Raw genomic sequence first — 13,086 nt, 5'->3', positions numbered from 1 at the left:
TCCTTCACAGCCCGATTACAATCAATTAATTAACCCTTTCATGCATGAATTATGAGAACCTAAGTCAAGATTTTTTTTTTCTGGAGTGTTTTTATACCTCCTTAGGTATCAAAAAAAAATTGCAATCGAGTTGTTTTTTTTTCATGGAATTACAAAAATGTCCATGCATTTAATTTTTTAAGTAAAGAAATGTGCATTTAAAACCCAATATCAGAAATTAAAATGAAAACAATGAAAGAAAAACATTTTTAAGGCTGCTAATTTGATGTTTTTTCACATTTGAACATACTCTAATGCTTATTATTACCTCATATAATATGCAAAAAACAACTCTTTTTGTCGAACAAATAACTGATTTACACTTAAAAATGTTACTGCAGATCAGGTTTAAGTTATAGTAATGGTATGAATTGCAGTGTATTATGGGATGTTGCATAAGTGTCCACTGTGTTGGCTCATATGGAAGTAAAACAACAAAACCTATGAATATACAAGAGAACAGCTGGAGAAGAACTGTCCGCTGGAGTGACCACAATGCATGAAAGGGTTAAATGCTCTAACACAAAAATACATTTTTTTTAGTCACCTGTGGAACGGACAGAACTGAAAAAAACACCATCCAATGATTTTAACTGACCCATCGCAATGATTGAATGATGATATGACTATCAAATTCAACTGCCATTTGTGTTCGAAACAGACGATCAAACATAGTTTTGTTTTTTAAAATGTCGTTTCATGTCCACGCTTCAACACACAAACAAATAATTAAAATAATAAAAATAATTATAATAATAATGCAGTTCCTTAGATGTTATTCCATGGTGTCATATTTGATTTTAAAAGCCTGATGTACATGCACATCACATTATATTATCTCATTAAAAGCTGATATTAACAGAAATGATGATATCGTCTTGTTTCCATATTGTTGATCACCCTTTAGAATAATTCTGGAAGGAAGAGACTGAAAAAAAACTGGTCCATTACAGGTAATAAATGTTGCATTATTCCAAACTCCTACATCATCCACTTTAAACATAACATTATTGTACTTGATGCCACATTGGTTTTCGGGATTTTTTTTTTTTTTTTTTTGAACATACAGGGTGGGGAAGCAAAATTTACAATGAACATTTAGTTGTTTTTTCTCAGCAGGCACTACGTCAATTGTTTTGAAACCAAACATATATTGATGTCATAATCATACCTAACACTATTATCCATACCTTTTCAGAAACTTTTGCCCATATGAGTAATCAGGAAAGCAAACGTCAAAGAGTGTGTGATTTGCTGAATGCACTCGTCACACCAAAGGAGATTTCAAAAATAGTTGGAGTGTCCATAAAGACTGTTTATAATGGAAAGAAGAGTATGACTATGAGCAAAACTATTATGAGAAAGTCTGGAAGATACTATTAAAGAAGAATGGGAGAAGTTGTCACCCGAATATTTGAGGAACACTTGCGCAAGTTTCAGGAAGCGTGTGAAGGCAGTTATTGAAAAAGAAGGAGGACACATAGAATAAAAACATTTTCTATTATGTCAATTTTCTTGTGGCAAATAAATTCTCATGACTTTCAATAAACTAATTGGTCATACACTGTCTTTCAATCCCTACCTCAAAATATTGTAAATTTTGCTTCCCCACCCTGTATTTTATTTAAATAAATGTGCATCATATTTTACATCTTTCAAACACATCAGAACACAGGTGCTGTGTAAACAAATGACAACTCGGCCTCCAGTACAGCAGTACAGTAGAAGACAGCGGAAATCCTTCAATTTCAATCTACACCCCTCCCCTCACCCCAAAAAAAAAAAACAAAACAAAACAAAAAAAAAACCCAGACAGTGAGACTTACAATTTAATACCGCAGCTTAACAATCTTTCACAGACATTAAATATTATTTTATTCAACTGAAATGGTTGATTGCTGGGGCCCATATATCACTAAACTGATCAAATCCTTGGTTTTAGGAATTTTTATCTGAAATGCTTCAAGATGTGACTGAAAGACTCTAATTGTCTTCTTTCAAGTCTTAATCTACTCAGTGTTTTTACATTTTAGTCCTTTTGTTATATTTATGGTTTTAATCTTCCTTTATTTTAAGTTTGATGCTTATTTTATTGTCTTTATCATTCATCCCTGTGCAGTTTATTGTTTTTAAAGCACTTTGTAATACTACAGTCTACTCTTGTTATACCGCCAACTTCCGTTCACGGCCAAATTGGCGGTATAGCGAAAATGGCGTTACAACGGGTTGCGTCCATAATGTGCATGTCTTTACTATATGATGTCTATGCTGCCTCCGTTAACCCGTTCTAATTGCGTTTCTAAATAAATCTTGATTCTGTTATGTTGTAAGGGATCATTTAAAGTGGGGAAACATTTTAAGCATTATTATACCGTGTCGGGAAATGACACCCCATCATCTTGAGGCTTTGGCTTAATCCCACGTCCTCTTCCCGACATCCTGACCTACTGAGTGTTCTGCGATAAATGAACGGTGGCCGTTCCGTAGACCTACTCGTAGCTTGTCGCGATCAGCGTCTGGCGCGTTTGTTTCAGTGCATTGTTAAAATTTATGTGTACTCGATGGCAATCACGCTGGCGGTATAACGGTCGGGAAATCAATGGTATAAGTGTTGTTTGTGCATGGAACTGGGCTGGCGGATGGCGATAGGCGGAAATGGCGGTAGCTAATGGAATAATGCATTGGGGATTTTTGTGCAATGGTTTTGGTCGGCGGTGAGCGAAAATGGCGGTATAACAGTGGGCGGTTTAACGAGAGTAGACTGTACTTTGAATGATTTTTTTTTTTTTTTAATAATTGTCATTATTAGTATTGCACAGTAGTATTCTTTCCTGAACTTTTCTGAATGCAGGTCTCATTTATTCAACAAGCAGAAGCCAACTTTGATGAATAAATGAAACTGCTGCCACATTCCCTGCTGTAATCCTCCTGTTTATCCAGACTGATTCAGGCAGCTCTGTTTAGTTTACCGCTAAACTCCATCAATGAACTTCATTTCCAAGTTATTCTAACAGAGTAGGAGACATGCTTTAAGACTTTGCGGTTCGTTCTCAGTATATCTCTGCTTTCTGTGATTCTTTTCAAACAGACACAAACACAGGAGTTTTCTGCTAATATTAAAACCACCTGCCTCCTGTGTATGTTCCAAATTAGCGGCTCTAATTCTCAGGATTGTGACGGTAATTTAGGGATCGTTTAGCTGATCCTTATCTCCTGGTTTCTGCTCTGGCCTGCTGACAGCAGCTTTGATGTTCTCAGCCTGTTCTTTCTTTTTTCCTCCTCCCTCCTTTTAAATCTCATTAAGTTGTGACGAGGAAACATGAACTTCTGTTCCTGATGTTCCTGATGTGTATGTGCTGCAGTGTGGTTCAACGGACCGCAAATGATGTTGAATCTAAAACATCAGCACTGAACTTGGTGACGTAAAAATGAAGATGGTGTTAAAAATGTGCAGGTAAATGTCGTCACTGACACTGAGTTTAATAAAAACAGGGTTCCTACAGGTTTCCAATAGTTTTGCTGCTATACATCTGTCCAGTCAAAGTGTTGAATAGAAGTGTGTAACTGCTATCCTTAAACTGGTTTTCAGCTTTTTATGTTTTTAGCTATTTTATGTTGTCTTAATTATATGTAAATTGTCTTCCAATCCAATCCATTTTGATTTATAAAGCATACATTTAAACAAACACAAAGGTGTCCAAAGTGCTGCACACTAAAATACCGTACTTTCCGGACTATAAGCCTCTACTTTTTTCTCGTTTTGAACCCTGCGGCTTATACAGCGATGCAGCTCGAGTATAGATTTATACAGGCTAACGGCCTCGAGGAGGCGCTCTAGCAGGAAGTGCAAAAGTGAGACAGACAGGTGGAAGAGGTGATGTGAAGAGGAGAAGTTTTAATCTGAACTTTTAACAATCATTTTGCATGTCATGCACAAACCCTCATCATGGAAAACACACGTAGAAATGCATATGATGCAGTTTTTAAATTAAAAGCAATCAATGTGTCTGTCTAAGAAGGAAATAGAGCTGCAGCACAGAGGTGCCATTGAGCAACAACGGAGGAGAGACATAGAAGGTGTGTGACGGAGCCTTAGAGGCTGTTCAACTCCAACACTGAAGAAGACGACTTCAGTGGTTAATGAGCAGAAGAAAGATGAAGCGAGAGATCAATGACTTTTCTGGGTTTTTTAACCAGTCGTGTTCCTGCGTTCCTGCCGTTTTACTGCCGTGTTAAAGGCACTGTGTGGAAAAAAGCAGTTAAGGTATGGAAATAAATATTTAAATAATCTTTCTGTTTACCATCTTTCTGTGTAAATATCTCATGTCAAAACGTGGACACCTGCGGCTTATAGTCAGGTGTGGTTTATATTCTGGTGCGCCGTATAGCCCGGAAAATACGGTAAGTGCAATACCACATAAAACAACAAGAAAGACACTCAGAGAGCGCCGACCTTCGCCAAGGCAGAGGCCCCCCCTCCCCCACCACCACCGCCACAATCACCACCAAAATGTCATAATTTGTTCCTTGTGCCAGTATCAATATTTCCTGAAAATTTCATCAAAATCTGTCTCTAACGTTTTGAGTTATCTTGCTAACAGACAGACAGACAAACAAACAAACCCCGATGAAAACAACCTCCATAATGTCCTTGGCGGAGGTAAACATAAAATACTAAGATAAAAACACAATGAAACATAATAAATAAACGAACTAGAAAAGCACTCAGAGAGCGCAGACCTACATCAAGGCAGATCAGTCTGTCCCCACCAAAATTTACTGTACTTTCTGGGCTGTAAGGCACACCGGAATATAAGCCGCAGATGTTCACGTTGTCACATAAGATATTTACACAGATAGATGGTAAACAGAAAGGTTATTTAAATATTTATCTCCATACCTTAACTGCTTTTTTACAAACAGTACCTGTAACACAGCAGTAAAACGGCAGGAACACAGCTGGTTAAAAAAACCCAGAAGAGTCACTGATCTCTCTCTTCATCTTCCTTTGGCTCATTGAAACCACTGAAGTCGTCTTCTTCAGTGTTGGAGTTGAACAGCCTCTAAGGTTCCGTCACACACCTTCTACGTCTCTCCTCCGTTGTTGCTCAATGGCACTTCCGTGCTGCAGCTCTATTTCCCTCTTAGACAGACACATTGATTGCTTTTAACTTAAAAGCTGCAAAATATGCATTTCTTCATGTGTTTTCCATGATGAGGGTTTGTGCATGACACGCAAAATGATTGTTAAAAGTTAAGATTAAAACTCGCATCACCTCTTCCACCCGTCTGTCTCATTTTTTGCACTTCCTGCTAGAGCGCCCCCTGGTGGCCGTTAGCCCGTATAAATCTATACTCAGTCTGCATCGCTGTATAAGCCGCAGAGTTCAAAACGGGAAAAAAGTAGCGGCTTATAGTCCGGAAAGTACGGTAATCATTTGTTCCTTGTGCCAGTATCAACATTTCCTGAAAATTTCATCAAAATCCGTCCATAAGTTTTTGAGTTATCTTGCTAACAGACAAACCAACAGACAAACCCCGATGAAAAACATAACCTCCTTGGCGGAGGGAAAAAAAAAATATTAAAAAAATCATAAAAAATTAGAACTTTGACCTACTATTCTGGGTCACTGGCATTCTATAAACCCAATTTGGTATGAATTCAACCAATAGTTTTGCTGCAAAAGTGTTAACAAACAAACAAACAAACAAATATCCCGCCTCTCCTTCGGGGGGCAGGGCAATAATAAAAACAGTTACTTTCACCGACTCTAAAAGCAGTTTCTTATCCCTACTCATCCTCACCTCAGTGTTAACATTAGTTTTCATTGCCATGGGAAACTGGCAGAGTGACTCACTACTCCCTCTAGTGGTCACATGCATTCACAATAACATGTCAGCCAATGGGTATGAACTTCATCTATGGAATATTGTCCACTAACGCTTTGGGTAGTTTTTGATATTTTGGTAGTAGATATAATACATAGAGCTCCTTCAATTACTAGACTCTCAAATAACTCAGACTTTAGAACAATAACTATTAAATAAAATACAAGTGAAAGTAGCTGTAGTGATCTCATCTGTCTGGGTAAAATTGATCAGTATGAGTGGATGATTATTATTACCAGACAACAATTTATCAATACTTGAGTATATATTGACATACACTATAAGCTAATAGTAAATACACAGAAATAGAGGTATTATCTGTTACATTACACATATATGAAAAACCTGAAATCTGTCTCTGAATTACTTTCCTGCTGAGTTGCCTTAGCTGTACTCTTTCCCCCAGCAGCTTCTTTATACAGTTTCCTCAACCCAAAAACCTGGTGGAAACTCTAAACTGAGACCTGTCAGGGTGACTGCCAACTCTTCTGCTTTTTTCCTGGCTGCGCATTATCGATCCACGTCAAGAGTGTGTCCTCAGTTACAGGTGAACACTACTTTTTGGTTGTTTAGCGTGAAGTAAAAGGTATGGAAAGACCTAAATGATGAGTGACACCGATTATCAAAGCAAATTATTTAAGCATCGTCTGTATTCTATGTGCACTATATGGACAAAAGTATTGGGACACGTTGGATTCAGGTGTTTCTTTTCTAACAGGGGTCTGAGATACAAAACAATAATGACTAATATCATAATATAGTTTTATATTGGGATAAATATCATTGCATTGGTTAGTTTGGTTTAAATTGTTATCTTCGCTTCCAAAATGCCTCACAGATGGCTTTTACTTAATTTCTCTCAATATTGATTTTCTGCCATTTTACCATTTCTCTATCCGCATGAACAGGACATCTTATAACTGTACAGGGTAGGGAAGCAAAATTTACAATGAACATTTAGTTGTTTTTTCTCAGAAGGCACTACGTCAATTGTTTTGAAACCAAACATATATTGATGTCATAATCATACCTAACACTATTATCCATACCTTTTCAGAAACTTTTGCCCATATGAGTAATCAAGAAAGCAAACGTCAAAGAGTGTGTGATTTACTGAATGCACTCGTCACACCAAAGGAGATTTCAAAAATAGTTGGAGTGTCCATAAAGACTGTTTATAATGGAAAGAAGAGAATGACTATGAGCAAAACTATTACGAGAAAGTCTGGAAGTGGAGGAAGCAACAAAAAACGTACCAAAGCTTTTATTAAAGCTCTCAAATCCAAAATCCTAAAGGATCCAACCAAATCCATGAGAAAAATGGCAATTGAACTTGAGGTAGACAACAAGACCGTTAGAAATGCAGTAAAATATGATTTGAAGATTTAAATTCTCATGACTTTCAATAAATTAATTGGTCATACACTGTCTTTCAATCCCTGCCTCAAAATATTGTAAATTTTGCTTCCCCACCCTGTAGCTATGATGTGCCCCAATATTTTTGTCCATTTAGTTTAGAAATATCAATATTTCCTTAAAGGAGTGATATTTAGCTTTTTTAAATGGAATTATGCATTTTCAAACATTTCCCTGTGGTCTACATAAACTGTAAATGCTCTGCTTGGGTCTGAATTTTTCATTAATTCAACTCCACAGGTCCATCTTCAACCCTATTTCTGAGTAATGACACCAGAAAGGTGGTTTTGAGCGCTGGCCCTTTAAATGCAAAGGAGCCACTTCCGGCCCCGCCCCCTGCAGGTTGTTGACTGTGCTGCTCTGTCTCGTTCAATCAACAACTGAACATTTTAGGTATTTCACTGGAAGTTTGGACATATTTTCAGTATGGATTACAACCGCTGCTGCTGATAAACAATTATGTCGTACTCGGAGAAATGTTCATCAGAAGTCTTGAGCAGTCTATGTGCAAATGTCGTGACGTAACTAGTTACAGATGTAACAAATTAAGCAGGACTTGAAAAGGGTTGTAGAAATGTTCATGCTGATTTGAGATATAAACATCAATATTTCCTTAAAGTTTAAAGTTATTCTTGAGTTTATTGTTTTGTATCCTGGACCCCTGTTAGAAAAGAAACAGCTGAATTCAATGTGTCCCAATACTTTTGTCCACATAGTGTATTTGCTGAATTCAAGCTCGATCTTGATCCAAAACCTCTAAATTTCTAAAATATTTTTCATGCTCTGACTGTAAATAATCGTTTTCTACCACAACTAACCATCTACTTTCTTTGCATCTCACTTAAGAAGAAAAATCTCCCATTAAACTTGAAGGAAATATTGATGTATATAAACTATATGGACAAAAATATTGGGACACATCATAGCTACAGGTCGTAATTTGTCCTGTTTATGCTGATTTGAGATAAAAACATCAATATTTCCTTTTAAAGTTTAAAGTTATTCTTGAGTTTATTGTTTTGTTAGAAAAGAAACAGCTGAATTCAGTGTGTCCAAATACTTTTGTCCACATAGTGTATTTGCTGAATTCAAGCTAGACCTTGATCCGAAACCTCTAAATTTCTAAATATTTTTCATGCTCTGACTGTAAATAATCATTTTCTACCACAACTAACCATCTACTTTCTTTGCATCTCATTTAGGAAGAAAAATCTCCCATTAAACTTGAAGGAAATGTTGATGTATATAAACTATATGGACAAAAATACTGGGACACATCATAGCTACAGGTTGTAATTTGTCCTGTTTATGCTGATTTGAGATAAAAACATCGATATTTCCTTAAAGTTTAAAGTTCTTTTTGAGTTTATTGTTTTGTTAGAAAAGAAACAGCAGAATTCAGTGTGTCCCAATACTTTTGTCCACATAGCATATTTGCCGAATTCAAGCTAGATCTTGATCCAAAACCTCTAAATTTCTAAAATATTTTTCATGCTCTGACTGTAAATAATCGTTTTCTACCACAACTAACCATCTACTTTCTTTGCATCTCACTTAAGAAGAAAAATCTCCCATTAAACTTGAAGGAAATATTGATGTATATAAAGTATATGGACAAAAATATTGGGACACATCATAGCTACAGGATGTAATTTGTCCTGTTTATGCTGATTTGAGATAAAAACATCAACATTTCCTTTTAAAGTTTAAAGTTATTCTTGAGTTTATTGTATTGATCGAAAAGAAACAGCTGAATTCAATGTGTCCAAATACTTTTGTCCACATAGTGTATTTGCTGAATTCAAGCTAGATCTTGATCCAAAACCTCTAAATTTCTAAAATATTTTTCATGCTCTGACTGTAAATAATCGTTTTCTACCACAACTAACCATCTACTTTCTTTGCATCTCACTTAAGAAGAAAAATCTCCCATTAAACTTGAAGGAAATATTGATGTATATAAACTATATGGACAAAAATATTGGGACACATCATAGCTACAGGTCGTAATTTGTCCTGTTTATGCTGATTTGAGATAAAAACATCAACATTTCCTTTTAAAGTTTAAAGTTATTCTTGAGTATATTGTTTTGTTAGAAAAGAAACAGCTGAATTCAATGTGTCCCAATACTTTTGTCCACATAGTGTATTTGCTCAATTCAAGCTAGATCTTGATCCGAAACCTCTAAATTTCTAAAATATTTTTCATGCTCTGACTGTAAATAATCATTTTCTACCACAACTAACCATCTACTTTCTTTGCATCTCACTTAGGAAGAAAAATCTCCCATTAAACTTGAAGGAAATATTGATGTATATAAACTATATGGACAAAAATATTGGGACACATCATAGCTACAGGTCGTAATTTGTCCTGTTTATGCTGATTTGAGATAAAAACATCGATATTTCCTTAAAGTTTAAAGTTCGTTTTGAGTTTATTGTTTTGTTAGAAAAGAAACAGCTGAATTCAATGTGTCCCAATACTTTTGTCCACATAGCATATTTGCCGAATTCAAGCTAGATCTTGATCCAAAACCTCTAAATTTCTAAAATAATTTTCATGCTCTGACTGTAAATAATCGTTTTCTACCACAACTAACCATCTACTTTCTTTGCATCTCACTTAAGAAGAAAAATCTCCCATTAAACTTGAAGGAAATATTGATGTATATAAACTATACGGACAAAAATATTGGGACACATCATAGCTACAGGTCGTAATTGGTCCTGTTTATGCTGATTTGAGATAAAAACATCAACATTTCCTTTTAAAGTTTAAAGTTATTCTTGAGTTTATTATATTGATCGAAAAGAAACAGCTGAATTCAATGTGTCCAAATACTTTTGTCCACATAGTGTATTTGCTGAATTCAAGCTAGATCTTGATCCGAAACCTCTAAATTTCTAAAATATTTTTCATGCTCTGACTGTAAATAATCGTTTTCTACCACAACTAACCATCTACTTTCTTTGCATCTCACTTAAGAAGAAAAATCTCCCATTAAACTTGAAGGAAATATTGATGTATATAAACTATATGGACAAAAATATTGGGACACATCATAGCTACAGGTCGTAATTTGTCCTGTTTATGCTGATTTGAGATAAAAACATCAACATTTCCTTTTAAAGTTTAGTTATTCTTGAGTTTATTGTGTTGATCGAAAAGAAACAGCTGAATTCAATGTGTCCAAATACTTTTGTCCACATAGTGTATTTGCTGAATTCAAGCTAGATCTTGATCCAAAACCTCTAAATTTCTAAAATATTTTTCATGCTCTGACTGTAAATAATCGTTTTCTACCACAACTAACCATCTACTTTCTTTGCATCTCACTTAAGAAGAAAAATCTCCCATTAAACTTGAAGGAAATGTTGATGTATATAAACTATATGGACAAAAATATTGGGACACATCATAGCTACAGGTCGTAATTTGTCCTGTTTATGCTGATTTGAGATAAAAACATCAACATTTCCTTTTAAAGTTTAAAGTTATTCTTGAGTATATTGTTTTGTTAGAAAAGAAACAGCTGAATTCAATGTGTCCCAATACTTTTGTCCACATAGTGTATTTGCTCAATTCAAGCTAGATCTTGATCCGAAACCTCTAAATTTCTAAAATATTTTCATGCTCTGACTGTAAATAATCATTTTCTACCACAACTAACCATCTACTTTCTTTGCATCTCACTTAGGAAGAAAAATCTCCCATTAAACTTGAAGGAAATATTGATGTATATAAACTATATGGACAAAAATATTGGGACACATCATAGCTACAGGTCGTAATTTGTCCTGTTTATGCTGATTTGAGATAAAAACATCGATGTTTCCTTAAAGTTTAAAGTTATTCTTGAGTTTATTGTTTTGTTAGAAAAGAAACAGCTGAATTCAATGTGTCCAAATACTTTTGTCCATATAGTGCACATTTGACAGCCTTGACATGATGAATTCCCATGCTGTTCTTTTTCTGATTCTGATCTGTACAGGAACTCAAACCCATGGTGTGATGTGTTGGTTCTCTCACCTCGGGGCACATGGTTCAGGGCTGCAGATGCGGATCATTACCGGCGGTTTGCTGGACAGATCACACAGCGAGTCGTCTACCTCTTCACCTTGCCTCCGGTTAACGCATCTCACCACCGCTGTCTGCTTCCCTGAGAGGTGAGGAGGACAGAGACACCGGCCGGTTAAGGACAAAGGCCGAGACGGTGCATCTCACCAGCTGAGATCCAGCCCATAAAGCTCACCGGCGGCGCAGGAGGCCGAGCAGGCGCTGAAGCCCCTGTAGTCCCAGCTGTGGAGCTCTTCGGTCCGGGGGTAAAGGTCGGCGGCGTAATGCAGGTCTGATGGGAGGCCGGGGGTCTTGGTGCAGGACCCCAGGTTGCAGGGTCTTTCTTGGTGGGGTTTGTCTTTACCACACTCCTCTTCTGGTAGATCCACTTCAGTTTTGGTGAAGGAGAGCAGAACTTGGCATTTCACCTCCCGGGTTTGTCTGCCAGGCCCACAGGTGGCGCTGCAGGGAGACCAGGGTCCGGGTACGAACCTGACGGGAAAGGATGGAAAAAGACGGACCGTTGTGTTTTACTGTTGGGAAGTAGCAGAACACATTTAGTAGTGTTAGAATTATACAGTTGAAGAACATATAAATATTTAAGCCAGTGTTTTTCAACCTTGGGGTCGGGAACCTACGTGGGGTCGCCTGGAATTCAAATGGGGTCACCTGGAATTTCTAGTAATTGATTTAAAAAAAAAAAAAAAACAGACAAAAAAAAAAACAACTGACTAAAGTGGCAAGGTTTCACTGTAAAAGGATCGACGTTATTACAATGCAAACTTTGGTGCTGCTGGTGGATATACACCCCAGGTGAACCTCTAAATAAGACCCTCTTTCCTCCTCATTTCAGTTTAACCCCTTGAGCACTGGTTTCAGATGTTTGTGGTGCAAGATTTTATAAGTTTGAGAAAAAACAGACTGTACCACACAACTTAAAAAGGGGAGCGGGAGCAGTTAATGCAACATTTTTTAACCTTAGGGTCGGGATAACATGTAGGATCGCCTGGAATTCAAGTGGGATCGCCTGAAATTTCTAGTAATTGATAAAAAAAATTAAAAAATGAAAACTTACCAATAAAAATTTACATACATAACCTAAATGTTGTGTGAAATTAACATTTATTTGCAACATATTATAGCAAACTAGTACATGATCAAAAACAAATTATTTTAGCAAAAAAAAAAAAAAAAGTCTCCGTTTTGAATGTCTGGGGTCGCCAGAAATTTGTGATGTTAAAATGGGGTCTTGAGCCAAAAAAGGTTGGGAACCACTGATCTAAGCATTATATTGTTTAGAAGGCAATATGTTATAATCATGATAACTATGTTCTGTAATTTGAAAGTAATATGATATCGCTATGATTCCTGTATTTTGCTGATTTGCTAAGTTGTGTGACAGATTGACTATGGAAGGTTACAGGTTTCAAAGGGTAAAATGTTGGGTTAGCTTACTTTTTAGGAGGGTAGACTGTGGGTTTAGAATGGATAAGGGAAGAGTATGATGTTACATTGTTAGACTAAAAGATAAAGATAAGAGTTTATGAGACTTGGGGTCCAAGGACAGGGGGTAAGAATGAAATGGTCAGGGGTAGCAAGGGTGATATGCGGAGGTATTGGCTGAAGTTAGGAGGAGGAAGACAACACCCCATAGAAGACTGTAAAGAAGCAGGAAAAAGATA

General features: G+C 36.5%; 1 protein-coding gene across 1 annotated transcript in view; it reads right to left on the bottom strand.

The window, feature by feature from the left end:
- adamtsl3 (ADAMTS-like 3) overlaps window positions 1-13,086 on the bottom strand; it is a 786,695-nt gene that overhangs the window by 142,932 nt on the left and 630,677 nt on the right. Inside the window, exons 16-17 of the mRNA XM_030126022.1 lie at window positions 11,601-11,896; window positions 11,378-11,507 (exon numbers count right to left, since the gene is read on the bottom strand). Coding sequence (XP_029981882.1) covers window positions 11,378-11,507; window positions 11,601-11,896 — 426 coding nt within the window. The remainder of the gene's footprint in view (window positions 1-11,377; window positions 11,508-11,600; window positions 11,897-13,086) is intronic.

The sequence above is a fragment of the Sphaeramia orbicularis genome, chromosome 3 (genome assembly GCF_902148855.1).
Source record: "Sphaeramia orbicularis chromosome 3, fSphaOr1.1, whole genome shotgun sequence".
Classification (NCBI taxonomy): domain Eukaryota; kingdom Metazoa; phylum Chordata; class Actinopteri; order Kurtiformes; family Apogonidae; genus Sphaeramia; species Sphaeramia orbicularis.
This window is presented reverse-complemented; position numbering and strand designations above follow the sequence as displayed.